At 35.7% G+C, this 14784-nt stretch overlaps 1 protein-coding gene across 2 annotated transcripts; it reads right to left on the bottom strand.

Moving 5' to 3' along the window:
• Positions 1 to 626: 626 nt before the first annotated feature.
• LOC306858353 (interferon-related developmental regulator 1-like) lies at positions 627 to 6680 on the bottom strand. 2 transcript variants are annotated; one of them, XM_079398857.1, is made up of 12 exons: positions 6459 to 6680; positions 4497 to 4601; positions 4300 to 4378; positions 4060 to 4184; positions 3795 to 3952; positions 3644 to 3694; positions 2757 to 2935; positions 2509 to 2617; positions 1852 to 1986; positions 1635 to 1763; positions 1461 to 1556; positions 627 to 1349 (listed from the first exon to the last, which is right to left on the bottom strand). In XM_079398857.1, exons 1-12 carry the CDS (start codon positions 6487 to 6489, stop codon positions 1263 to 1265), a joined length of 1284 nt encoding a protein of 427 aa, XP_079254983.1. In that variant the 5' UTR covers positions 6490 to 6680; the 3' UTR covers positions 627 to 1262. The 2 variants fall into 2 exon arrangements, with proteins under 2 accessions (XP_079254983.1, XP_079254984.1); XM_079398858.1 differs by lacking the exon at positions 6459 to 6680 and adding an exon at positions 6230 to 6288.
• Positions 6681 to 14784: the final 8104 nt, after the last annotated feature.

The raw sequence follows: 14784 nt of genomic DNA on the forward strand, positions 1-14784 counted from the left end.
AACCACATGACCTATAACAAAACGTGCAGTAGCTTTATGCAATGCATGTGCAAATTAAATACAGTATCCCATGATGCATTGTGCTCGTACACCAAATTGGATTAAAAATGCAGAGTAATCATTTTAAAACTGCTAACAGGATGCCACTCACTGACTTAAACTGTTGAATTTTATTTTATTTCACATAAAAAAAAAAAAAAAAAAAATAGTATAGCATATGGGCTGTAGTGCACAGTATGCAGCAGTGATAATTTAGTATTAAACCGTTTCTTAGATATGTTAACATGTGTGCTATTCCAAATTTAACCTAGTCTAGTGTGTCCTCCTTTTTCGGGACATAACCTGGGCGGCATTTCTAAATTGTCAAAAAATGTCCCGTTTGCGGCTTTGGTTTCCTATTGTTTTCATGACTTGCTAAAGGTAATGACTGAAAAGTCGTTTGACCAATAGCGTGCAGGCATTGCAAATAATCGACCAATCATAGCGTGCGAGAAGGCGGGATCTACAGAGAGCGGTCAAATCAATGCAAATAAGTCAAAGACAAAACCGGGACATTAACCAATTAAATATTAAATGCATAAATGAGCAGGCATAAAAAAAAAAAAAAAAAAAAAAGCAGATCAGTTACTTTAGATCAGTTGGAATAGCATATGATCTATACATTTTATTTATCATAACCATGGGAAAGACAGCGTCCTCATGTCATATGGTGCAGTTACAAAACATCAAATTGTTATTTCAGCTTCAGTGAATCTGTGTCCATGGCAACTGTGAATGAAGCCAACAATGCAACAAATTCAGTGCAGAGAAGGTTCAGGATGTCTAATTTAGCCATTTCTTTGGGGCCTCGTCACTTATTAAAAGGAGTCATCCATAATCATGACAGAAACTGAAGAAAACAAAGCAGGACTTTTGAATAGGGGGCAACAACTTCATCTAATTTTATTCATCTGTTTTTTTTTTTAAGGTACAGCCTCGTCACTACAGTACATCCCATCTTGACATTCCACTTACACAATACTCATAAATACTGTGCAATTCATAACATTACAGGACCTATAACTACACAAACAGAAAACATGATCTGATGTTAGCAATATATAAACAAACAAATTAGACTCCAAGAGAAAGTGAATTTATAGATAGGAAGTAGTAACATTTTACACAGATGTATATATAAAAAGAGACCACGTTAGGAATGCAAAGAATCAAAAGACTTAAACAAGATGAAAAAAATAAATAAAAATGTGCTTTACAAAACTTTAAAACTCCCCAACATCCACCCTTTTGTCCCGAAACTTGTTCCTGGCCTTGGTTCGAGCTTTAAACGCAGCTGCATTGTAGAGGTGCTGCAAGAACAAAAGGATATAATCAAAACCTATAATTTCTGAAATATACAGCCAAAAAAAAAAATAATAATAAATAAAAATAGACACGTGGAAAACAAACAGCTTTCCTACCCTCTCCAGTCTGGAGCTCTTCATGGCTTTCAGAGCAGCAGAGTCGATCAACATCGGTGGTCCCAGTTCAAACACGTCCCTAATGAACTCGTTCGCCTGTGGTCAAATTTTACTTTAATAATCACTTCAAAAGACCCCTTTTTTGGATCCATTTGCAACATCTGAGAGCTTTACCTGTAAATGGTAGTTCATCCCAGAGCCAACGAACTCTCTGAAGGTGTCATAAGTCCTCTTCCTCACCCAACTGTCAATGACCATTCGCTCTGTGCCGAAGCGGATTGTCTCGCTCTGAAAATTCCCTTCCTGTTCCAGACACAGAAGAGAGGTCAGAGTCTGAGCTGCAGCACCCAGGAGTCTGTCAACCATGACAACTGTTCACTTCCTATCTCACCTCTACGGCCTTGAGGACATCTCTGAAGACAGACCTTTGCTTCCTCTTATCGGTCTTGGCTCGGTGTTTGTTGCAGTCGGTGGCTAAAGCGTTCAGCTTCACACACAATGGCTCCAAGCCATCATAATCAAACTCCTGTGAAGATACAGGTCACATTATATTAGAAACTAAATTTAAAAACTCCAAATAAAAACTAATTGTTTTTGCCTTCGGGGGGCAAGGACTGGGATTGGGAACTGCTGCACTAAACTATTACTATTTTATTTTGTATACATTATTTTGCAATGTATATTAAGTTAAATACATTAAATTAATTATAATATTATGACTACATAAAACTAAATTAATATTAATTAATATTTAAATAAAAGTTACTTAGTATTTTCTAAATAAACAAAAGTAAAATATTTTGCAATTAAATACTTGAATACTAATTTCAATACATTATTAAATTAAAATATTTAATTTAAATTTCTCATTTCGATTCAATATTTAAACATTTTAATACTTAATGACATTAATTTGACAATTTCAAATAAATATTAAAATATTAAATGTTAATATTAATTTATTAAATTAAATAATTAAATAGTTTAGATTTTCATATTAAATAAAAATAAATTTATATAATTTTACTATTATAAACACACAACTTACAGGGTCAACATCTCTGATGAGCTCAAACAGGAGAGCAATGGTCTCGCCAGCAGCAATCCTCATGTTGACGTTGTCGTTATCCAGCAGACGCGGAAGTTTAGAGAGATGTCTGAAAACAGTAAAATTAGCTTGGAATAAACCTGGGAAATTGCTGTACCTTAGTTTATAGGTCCCAACATTTCAAGAGCCGTTTGTGACTTCCATCAAGGATCTAAGGTCTAAAAACAGTGTTTTTTTAAGACACTTACTTTTGTGCAATGGCTCTGATGTGGCTGCCGGTACAGATTGTAAGCAGCAGAGCCCAGGACAGGAGAGCGTTTGTGTGGAGCTGTGTGGTTTGAGGATTCACAGAAGGTCTGCTTCCATCTTCTCTGATGTATGAGTGAGTGAAGAGGCTCTCAAAACACTCCATAGTGGCATACACATCCTGGAGGTGACACAAACATCAGGTGTGAATCTTGAAAGTCTTTGTGGCGTCAACATGTCTAAGTGCATGGAAAAACTGCTCAACACATGTTTACGGTTAACTGGGGAAGCACTTTGACTGGATCATTAAGTCACTCTTGAACCATGGACCAGATTTCAGAATGAATCTGTCAATCGGATTTGAGAACCAGTTAATTGGAAAGTACTAGCTCAAAAGACTGAACAGTTCACAAATGACATGGTTCTCAGATGACCTAGTTTAGCACGCCGATTCAATTATCTGTTTTCATTCTGATGATTTCCATGATGGTTGGTGGTTTAATGCCATGACAGGTTCCTTGGCTATTTTCATGGCAACTAACAAGTTCAAATGCAATAAAACAGCAATATTAAAAACTATACGAGGTGTTAAGCAGCTTGTTTTGGATAAAAACCCTCAAATGGATTCAAAGTTGACTAAAGATAATTTAAAACCAGCACAATTAGGATGAATGGTCATTGTATGAAAAAAAACAAAAACACTGCATATAAAGTCTACAAATAAAAAACCTTTATAGTCCACAGTAAACCATTTACAGCATCTGGGTTTGTAATTACAAGAAAAGTGCTATTTATTTTCTCTTTTTTGTTTCCGAGTAAAATATCCCTTTAAGGCCGATGTCCACTTGAAAGTAAAAGACCGTACTATAGCTTTCATTGCCAAACTTACCATGATATCATCTTCTGCTACAAGAGTGCAAAGGCCTAGACTTGTTGCACACTAGAAAAAGTCGAGATGAACATTGTTACAAGCTCAGATTTGCTGGATTGTGAAATCATTTGAATTCTTTAAGGCGCAGTAGAGGAGCACGACTGCTTACAGCTTGTCTAGCTTGAATGTTAGCTGCTCCATCGTTGAGGATGGTCTTAAATACAGGTTTAAGGGTCTTAAAAACCTCTTCGCTCTCAATCCCAGACCCCAGCTGGATGCACAGGAGACACGCCAGCGAGGCTGCGGCGCACTGCTCCACTCCTTTACCTGGTTTGCAAATGCAAACAGCCAACTTAACTTTCTACACTGAAGTCATGGTAACATCTAGAGAAAGAGTTTATTTCCAAATATTCGAAAGCACAAATGAAGCCAACCTTTTTTCAAGCAGCGCTCAATGCTGTCCGTGATGGTCATCCTTCTCTCGGAGATGAATTCGTAGAGGATTTTGGTTGCCATGGCAGTCTTTAGTCCATCAAGGGCACCTTGTCTGGTCTTGGCACTAGAGGGGTAACATAATTACTCCGTTCAGACTGCTGCAGGCTTGAGGTTTTAGCAGAAATGGATTATTCTAAACAATCAAGCACAGTTAACATCAGAAATCCGAATGAACAAACCTCTTATCCACTGTGCTGTCGATGTACACCTTCAGTTTGTACTGGAAGTCCTCTTGAGCCATTTCTTCAGTTTCACCGGCTGTCAAACAGGATGAGAGCTAGTCAAATGTTGCTTTCTTAGTTTAAGCTCTACACAAGAGCTTATCCATGCTTTTGCATTGCACTGTATTGTAATAAACTAATGAGACCACAGATACCTTCCTCTGCTCCACTGGTTCTTTCACTGAGGCTGCTGCAGTGACTGAGGGTCTCAATAGACGCATCTTCATCACTGAACGGCTGGACATTCCCCTGTTGTCCTCCTGCAAAACCAGATACACTATAAATTATTTAATAAAAACCTCTTTGCAATGCTGCATCACATCGTTTAATCAGCACATTTTCAGCATGGCTCTGAATCTGTTGCATTCAGTAATCTTAAAATAAAAGTGTTATAGAGCAGCATAACCTCACCAAACAGATGAATGTATAAACAGCATATTAATGCATTCATGTGCCTTTAAATGGGGAAGTTAGAAGTTCTGAAAGTTACAGTATTTTTGGAATCGTACAATCTTTTTAGTATTTCTAAAAGGTCTCTTATGCTCACCCTGGATATTTGTTTGCCCAAAAATACAGTAAAACGGTAATATTGTAAACTATTACTGCAATTTTAAATGACATTTTTCTATTTTAAAATATAATGTATTCCTGTGATGCAATACTGAATTTTCAGCAGCTATTACTCCAGTCATGTGTCACATGATCCTTCAGAAATCATTCTATGCTTATTTGCTGCTCTAGAAACACTTATTTTCTGTTGAAAATAGTTTTTGCAGAAATGGTGATAAAATTGAAAATATTTCATGGAAATCCTTAAGTTATAAATGTCTTCACTGTCACTTCTCACCAATTCAGTGCATCCTTGCTGAAGTATTCATTTCTTTCATTTAAAGAAAATAAAATAAAAAAAACTTTACCAACCCCAAAATTGGAATACGTTAGTAGTATATTTTCGATTAACTTTCATAGAACAAAGTGATCTCATTTTCTGAACCCTTTAAACAGTGGCCAACCCTGTAATAACACTTACAGAGAAATGCATTTTCCAACTAATTTCAGACGGTCATCATAAGACATGGGTGTGCATAACTTTGACCTTATAGGACCATTTTGAGTGCATGTATTTAATAGATTCAGCCACGTGTTATCAGGCCGGACATCTGCAAAAGGTACAAAGTGTCTCATACTGTTTGGCAAGGTCAGAGGACACAGTAACGTCTACTTTATAACTTATGCAAACAAAACGGCCACTGTGTGGGACTTCTCAGACAAGAGTGAATACATCTAGACATCGAACAGTACAGCAGAGATACAGATAAACAAACGTGGGACGTGTGAAGGACTACAGCAGGCTGCCAGTAAACGCAGTCTCTCCTTCTCAAAGGCCTGTGCAAACCCAGCGACCAGATGGGCTGAGAACATTTAATAACAGACTACAGACTGATTTATACACGTCTATAGCTGAAACATTTGGACTGTTTCCTGGTTCGTTGTTCCTCTGCTCGGTTTGGTCCCAAACAGGCCGGTGTTATATAAGCAGCCTAGCATGGCCTGAAATAACCTCAAACACACACCGACAGCTGAAAGTTTACACAAAATATTATAGCAGCTTCCTCCTATTTGACATTTCACATAAAGTCGATCTTATATGATACACAGTAATTAATTTATTAATCGTAAGCAATCATATTTCGACCTAAATGATCAAAGTTGATTATTGTTTTGTTATTGTCATGTAGTATAGTATGATTAATCTTATTAGTTTGTTCTATATATCGTCATTTGATAAATTTAATTAATCCTACCAACGGTTTATACAGACCATAATATTTAAAACCAAATAACATTCCCTTAAAAACAAACACCGCGTTTAGAAACTCCAACGTACATTTTCTGCTTTCCAGGACTCGCACTATATAATTCTTTTGTTTGTGTCAAAAGAAAGACACTCCTGGCGGTCAACCAAAGCGGGTCACGTAGTAACGGGAGTTGTAGTTCTCTTCCTCCTATTTCATTACGCGGTCGGCGTGTAAAGAACTACAAATCCCAGAACTCAAACCGCGCATCAGGCCGCAAAAAAAAAAAAAAAAAAAACCGGTCATTTCCATGCTACCTACCTTTGCCGCTCCTTTTCTTGGCCCGTGGCATTTTGCTTAAATTAGTAGTTCCGCGCCTAAAGTCAACCAATACACGACCAGTTTTTACTATAATGTCTTTTCAGTTTAATATATTCCAGCGGCACAGTGAAAAGGAAAGTATTAAAAGCGATTCCGGTGTTAGACTTGGAGCGCGAGCGATACATCTTCCCTCTCAAACTAGGGTTGCGTCACCGCGCTGCCGCGAAGCGCTTTTATACGACCGATGATGACGTGCTTAAAAAGGCGTTACCTCACGTGGACCTGGAGACAGCGGGACCAATCACGGTTCAGGATGCGCCGACGTCATCACATATGACAGACTTCCGCTTTAGCCTTGGTCCTCATGCGGGTTCCACGAGTGCACGTTTACACACGGATTATCGTCAGTATTACTATTAATAATAATAACACTGACGATAATAATGTGCTGTGATCCGTATCTAAAAATAGTCTATTGAGATTTACAAATAAGAAAAAGTTACTAAAACTCAAAGTTAACACTAAATATTCTATACACACACATTTAAGAAAATACAGAAATTAAATAAAATTGACAAATGCATACAACAACATTTCAATAGTAAACATATAAATAAATAAAAATAAGAAGCGATACTTGTATCCTTTGCCGGTGTCCCAGTCCGGTGGAGTCACTGTTATATTATTATTGTATAGTTTTATGTAGCGTGTTTTTTGTGTATTAAAACCAACACATTTAAACTTATAAAAATCTATTTAGATAACATTGAAACTGTCTTGGAAACTTTTTACCATGCACTCAACATCATCATTTCTTTGTAATAATTCCAAAATGCCCTTCATTTATAGTTTTTGCCTTTTAGACATGAATGAAACATCGTCTGTAATGCATATGTATCGATTATTGAATCAGACAAATCAGAAATAAACCACTGATTTTATCTTGGTGATTAACTTATGCTAAATTTACACTGCAAAGGTGGCACGGAAGGCTTCTGACGTGTGTCTTTATGCTTATTGTTTAATGCTGATCAAAGATTTTATTTTTACAGCAATTACAAGTATATACCTACCATACTACTTTGATACTAGTGGCTGAGGTGGATCAGAGCAGACATGATTTAGTCTGGCTTTTAAGAAGCATTTTGAGTTTAAATTTTGAGCAGGATGTGTAAATACACCTTTAGAGTGTGTTTAAAAGTTTGTTTACTGCGTACACAGGACCAAAAGTGTGCATAGTTGTGATTAGTTGTGATTTGATCATGTGATCAAAGTCTCGCAGTAAAAAGTCATGAAGAAAATGAATACTGGATGAAAGAAGTGCAACATCTTTAACCACGTGCAACACATATTATAAGTGCAGTATTGTGCTGTTTTGTTACACATGGTTATCAGTGCAACAGATGGACTTAGGGCAATGCTAACACTTTGACCAGATGGCTGCACATGTGTCCTGCACATGCCTATAAGCCCATGTTAACATAATTCAGAGATGAATTGCACCAGTGGTGCAAAATATTTTACATATATTTAAATAAGAAGTGATTTTAATATCAGTAAAGCTCTACTATTAGCTGTACTATTATTAAATGTTTACGTTAATATAATTATATTATTTTATGTTTATGTGCCCAAGCAAAAGCTCCCAACTTGATAATAACAAATAACTAAATAACAAAACCCGCCTTAAATGCAAAGCACAACTAAATCTTAGTAGGACCTAATAAATGATACCACTAGAGGGAGCTCTTTCAAAATACTTGCTTGTGATCAAATCAAGCACCTGCCAAATTCAGAGTAAACTGACATTGTTGCATAATGCATGAAGGGATTCTTTTGAAGATTCAAGATCAGGCAAATCAAATTTAGGTGCAAGCACTTCATGGAATGTATCCCACGGCATTTCATTTTATCCCTCTAGTGTTTCCTAAATTAATTCAGTGCTATGTTGGTAGCAGCATAATACATCATAATGGGTTTTCTGTTTTTCCACCTGATCTGTGGATTATTTGAAAAAGCAGCCAAAGGATAATATTACTGTTGCTTTGGCTGACCTTTAGAATTCCTGGGAATTAGATTTCATATTTCATGCTATTCTCAACAGGTTGTGCAATAGGATGTGGATAAAACATCAAGAAAGCCTTCTGGGCTTCTGTTCACCTGAATGAGTCTTGTATAAGTTTATGTGGGTGAATTAGTTTTGCCTGAGTGAACACTTCATTTTTGAGTCTGTTGTGGCATTTCTCCAATAGAGAGCAATACCAGCTCAGTGCTATATGAAAGCACTGAAAAAAGACTGGTTATGAATGGGTGATGGGTTTATATATATATATATATTCATCCCATATGTAAAGTCTGTTGAAAAATTGATGAGACACCCTGAGGGGCTTAGCAGGGGGTCAGTGCCTAACTCACTACTGCTAGAAATCAAAAGATGGCCCAGAAATTCAACAAGCAGTTGGTTTATTTGATGTTTTGTAGTGCTTTTTTAAGTTCATTAAATTAATTTTTAAGTCAGGTGTTCTTGAAGGCATCTCAGTGGGTTGTATGTCTGGGGTAATGTAATATTTACAATGCAAATACTTTTATTTCATACTATATTTAAACAGAAAAGAGGTTTTTCTCTGCTTTTAAAACTACAGTTTGATACTGTAGAACCTGTTGAGAATTCAAATGAGGTCACATGACATGGGTGGAGCTAAGTCTCCTCAGGTGCACTGAATGAATATAGGTACCACTGAAGCAGTCTTTACCTTTCCTACTCTCATGGAGAGAGATTTTCTGTAGAGTTTATGTGTTCCTGACTTAAAAGCATACAACTCTATAGTTGGTTCCAATGCTGCAGCCTGAAAATAAAGATCATGGATTGATTACTTGATTACTGCTGTCGTTAAAGGAATAGATCATCCGTTAATTTGCCGAGCTTTTATTCAGGACATCCAAGATGTAGATGAGTTTCTTTATGGGCACAGATTTGGATAAATTTAGCATTCAATCACTTGCTCATCAGTGGATGCTCTGCAGTGAATGGGTGCCGTCAGAATGAGAGTCCAAACAGCTGATAAAAACATCACAATAATCCACACCGCTCCAGTCCATCAAATAACATCTTGTGAAGTGAAAAGCTACATGTTTCTAAGAAACAAAACCATCATTAAGATGTTTTTAACTTCAAACTGTTGCTTCCAGCTAAAATATTAGTCCTCTATCCATAATATTGCTTGTAACAAATCAGGAGAGAAATATCCACAGATCAAGCACATTTTACAAGCAAAAATGGTTCAAAACAGTTCTAAAGTGAAGTGGATGGAGGAAGCGTTATTATTATGAAACCATGCATATTTTGGCCAGAAGCAACAGTTTAAAGTTGAAACGCCTTGATGATGGATTTGTTTCTTACAAACACAAAGCTTTTCATTTGATAATATATTAACCGATGGACTGGAGTGGTGTGGATTATTTATGGATTATTGTGATGTTTTTATCAGCTGCTTGGACTCTGATTCTGACGGCACCCATTCACTGAAGAGGATCCATTAGTGAGCAAGTGATGTAATGCTAAATTTCTCCAAATATGTTCTGATGAAGAAACAAACTCATCTTCATCTTGGATGGTCTAAGGGTAAGTAAATTTTCAGCAAAATTTTCATTTTTAGATGAACTATTCCTTTAATATCATCCCTAATGCTTTTCATTCATCTGTATTCTCCCCAGCAAAAATCAAACCCAACACAATGTGCTGACAACCTGATCACACCTATTAAAAATACATCAAGCAAGTCATTACATGTCGGATACACTGGAGTAATGCACCCTGACTTTTGGCAAATGCTGAAAGTGTGTGGTATTTTTATTTTAAATCTGCTGTTGTCATTCTAGAATTAAAGACATGCATCTTTATCTTTATCTTTTTTTTTGCTTTATATTTCATGACTAGGTGGCCATAAGAAAATAATAAAGACTAGCCACTATTGTGGACTTGTCTGCATGTGAGACGATAGAATTAACATTGTCATTGTCTGTTTTTGTTTTGTTGGTGAGAGCACAAAGTGTTGTCTTGGCAGAAGGTGAGTCTTGGCAGTGTTTTTGTGACCATTTTCCAGGTTTCCACCCCACACGCTGTTTTTTCCTGGGCATTTATTCAGATACTTAAGACTTCGGGATGGACAACTGAATGAATTTCATTTCCTCCACCACTTCCCTCCCCTCATATCCCCCATCCTTCTTTTAGCCTTGAAGTAGGTTGGAAAATGTTGCCAAGTTTGTTCCCTAAATGTATTACATCTCCTCCGGAAGAGTTTATTCAGCCGTAAGGGTCATAAATGTCGAATTGTATCAGCAAAGCAGGAAGCAGGTTTACTGTATCCGATTTGCTTTATAAATAATGGGGGTTTTGGATGAAATTATGCATTCTTGTTTTCCTGATAAATTACTTTCAGTTTGACTAAGCAAATTTCCTGATCTCAATGCCTACACTAAACCAGATTGACTATGATGTGATCTGTTCTCCCTGTCTTATGGGTAGTTGCCAGGTTGCTATGCAGTTAGTTTTTATTTTTATATTTTCTGTTGTCAATTTAATTTTAGTGAAATTTGAGTCATTTAGTTTTTTTGTAATTTTTTTGTGTTGTTGTCATTTTAATTTACAAATTTGAGTAATTTTGTATTTTTTAGTGTTTTTTTTAGTTTTTATTTTGTCTATAATTGTTTTTATTAAATTCCGTTTTAATTATTATAGTTCATCAAAGTAACCCAACTGAAAGAATAAGTTTAAAGTGTTTATGTTTTATTTTATTTGAAATGTTTTTGTTTATTTTTTTATTTTTTTTATCAAGTAAAAATTGTATTACTATTATTATTATTATTATTTAGTTTAGTTTAGATTAGTTTTAGTTGACTATAACAAACCTGTTTCTTACTGGACCAAATGAAAAAGCCTACCTCCACGTCTGTGATATTCTGATCCCCAATAAATAAATATTATCAGTATAATAATAATAATAATGGGGGTGAAATCCCAACATAAAAATATACTAATAATGTTTTATATTACTAATCCCAATGTTACAAGGTTTTATTTATTATTTTACTATTTTTGTGACCTCTTTTCACTTCTTGTGTTTACTGATGCTTATATTGTATGTATAGCAATCATGCCAAATACTTTCAAACTGACAGTAATAATTTTAGTTTTAATATAAATTGACACTTGCATTTAGCAAACACCACTAAAGAGATCGTTCATTGCTGAAACACTGAAGTTTGGCGTAGATAAACTGATAGACGTCTTGCCCTTGAATGCTTAAAGTGATAGGTGTGTACCATGTGATTTCACCATGCTATTATGAATTTGCTCATTCAGTCGGTTAAGCACAGCCTTGGCCATCAGCACAGCGGGCCTGTCTCTTTGCTGAGGGCCAAGGTTACTTTGCTCTGACTGCTTTGGGTTGCGTGACTACCACCTTCTGACGCAGTTCATCATTTCATGCACTTCTCTCTTTTTTTTTTCTTGTCGCTGCCCCTGAGATGTCTTTCTGCTGACCCACAGAACTGCAGTGCGTGAGAGAGAGAGAGAGAGAGAGAGAGAGAGATGGAAAGGCAGGCTGATTAATCTTGCAGAATAACCACAAATCTCAACCACCATACGATCATGTTCCCGAAACAACATGATGAAAATAAGATCATAAAAACACATGTGACTGTAAAAACAGTGATCGGCACACCCGGTATGGACATTTTCAGTAACACGAGGTGCTCCGGCCATGTCAAATCTGTACATTTCTTTTCATTTTGTTGAATAAACCGTCATTTTATTACATTTGACAAGACCGCCTGTCCATATCGGTACCACCCTGTAGACCACAAGATCTCTGCATTCATTCAGAGCCGGTCTGTGCCGTCTCCATTGACTTGATGCCCCCGCACTGACAGCACAGAGCATCCCACCACAAAGTGAATCCATTTTTAAAGCGCTCCCCAAGATGTCTTAAAGTAATATATTCTGATAGAGAGGCAGGCTGCATTCTTTCATTCTGACTCTAATCATAGAAATATCAATGCAAACACAGACAAAATGGCAGCAGATGATACCAAACACACTAAGTTTCATATTCATGACAGTATACTGTCTACATAGAGAGCTGCTTTTTAAGTCAACATTGATCATGGAACCTCATTATTGAGTATTTGGGACACTCTCAAATGGTGTTCATACATGAGACTGCATGAGTTTAGCATACTTTTCAAATGAGCTACTTATTATTGAAATTTTAAAAGAATATGCATATACAATATTTTAGTAAAGAAACAGTTGTGAAAGTGTTCTCTGTGTATTTTAAGTGGCCTTTTATTTAATGAATATTGCTGTACAGTATATTATGCAGTATATATATATATATTATATTATACAGATGTGAAGTACACTACATACATGCACCGCATACATGCATCTCACTTATTTTTATTAGCATTGTAGTAAAGTAATTTAGCTATTAGAAATGCCTCTGGAGACCCTTGCATTCAATCCTACTGTTTTTGAAAACATGTATGTGAATGATCCCTTATAAGACAGCATAAACATGCTGAAGATGCCTATTAATGCTGATGGGCGGCTCACTAGGTTTGGAAACTATAAACACCCTAAAGAAATGCTCAGCTGTGGCTGTTTTATGTTCAAGAAAATGTCTATAAAAAGATTCTTCTTCCTCTCTGAGTCAGTCTGAAAGAAATCAATGAATGTGGGCAGGAATCAATGTTTACAGCATTTCCATTCGGGGCCGGGGATATCCATCTTGGAAATCTAAAAATTCATAAGAAGCTGTGAGTTGGACGGATATACTGCTTCTTGTTATAGTTTCTGTTCTGCTTCTCCCAGGCTGTGATGTCTGGCGTCAACGGCAGCAAAGAAACAATAACTGCTAATTGATTCAGTTACTCTACAGCAGTAATAGAATAAAGCATTTTAATTCAGGTGTTTCAATTCAATTATGTGTTATGTGGGAAGCTCTTGGGGGAATGTTGGTTTTTTCTTTTTGTTGCCTGGCAACCAGATTTTACATTGAATATATGGGGAAAACTAACCAAGGATGACATCCATCCGTTCAAATGTGAGCTAATATTAGTGAGAAATATTAGAAAACCCCTCTAGTAATGCAGAATCATCTTGCCATCCAAATGTAATGTGTATAATAAAAATAATGAAGTGAAAATGACTGTAAAAACAGTTTCTGAGTAATTTTACGTAGAAGATAGGGAACTGAGACATTTGACCCAGTTGATGTATCACTCGTCTGCTCTCTTTCTCTGGCATTAAAAATATAATATTCCAGAAAAAAGATCACTAAAGTAGTAAATAAATACAAAATACGAAAATAAATCAACAAAATACACTATTATTATAACACTGTTATAGTATAGTGTTATAGTTATTTATTTTTACTTTTTAAAGTTTTAGGTATTTTGTTATGTGCTCTTGTCAGTATTATAAATTATTATTATTACCTTTGAATAATTTTAGTACTTCAAATTCAACTTATTTTGAAGACATTTCAAATTTTTAAGATTTTTAATCTAGTGTTAATGCTTCAGTTTATTTCAGCTTTATTTTAAGTAATGGAAAAAAAAAAATCTATAGCTTTAGTTTTAGTTAATTATAGCCACATTGGTTTATCCACCTTATTTTTGCAATACATAATTTATTTTCTTTGGATATGCAAGAATTCTGATTCATTAGCTGCTATAGGTACTTGCATTATAAACCAGTGTGTTTGTAATTATGATAATAAATTAGAATAATATGATAACAAATGACCAGTTTGCAGTTTACCAGATTAAGGTGGATTTTTTTAGCTACCGTTTTTGCAGGTTACATCATTACACCAGTAGGTGGCGATTCATTGAGTCATTCATTCCACCGATTCTTTCAAAACCACTGATTCTTTCAGAAAGGAGTCATTGAATCATTCAAATGTTTTGAAACAAATAATGATTACAATGAATTTGGGAAGACATTCTCGTTCACATGAAATTGGGAATTATATTGTTCATATATCTGTTATGGTTTTTTAAAGATCCATATTTTTGTGAAGAATAATTCTTTGCAGTTCCATCCCCGTGTGCATTCAGAAGCAGGGATCATTAACTGTGGGCAATATTTAAATGAGTTTGGCATTGAAACACACAGCTCACTGTGAGTCGATATGTTTGTGTGTGCAGTAGAGCTGCTCGTGCATGGGGTGCTTTTTGTACAAAAAGATGAATTTGAGAGAGCACAAAAGATTTTAGCACAAAAGACAATACTTTTCGCATTTTACTTTTCAAACAGCAT

This window comes from Barbus barbus (assembly GCF_936440315.1).
Source record: "Barbus barbus genome assembly, chromosome: 39".
NCBI lineage: Eukaryota > Metazoa > Chordata > Actinopteri > Cypriniformes > Cyprinidae > Barbus > Barbus barbus.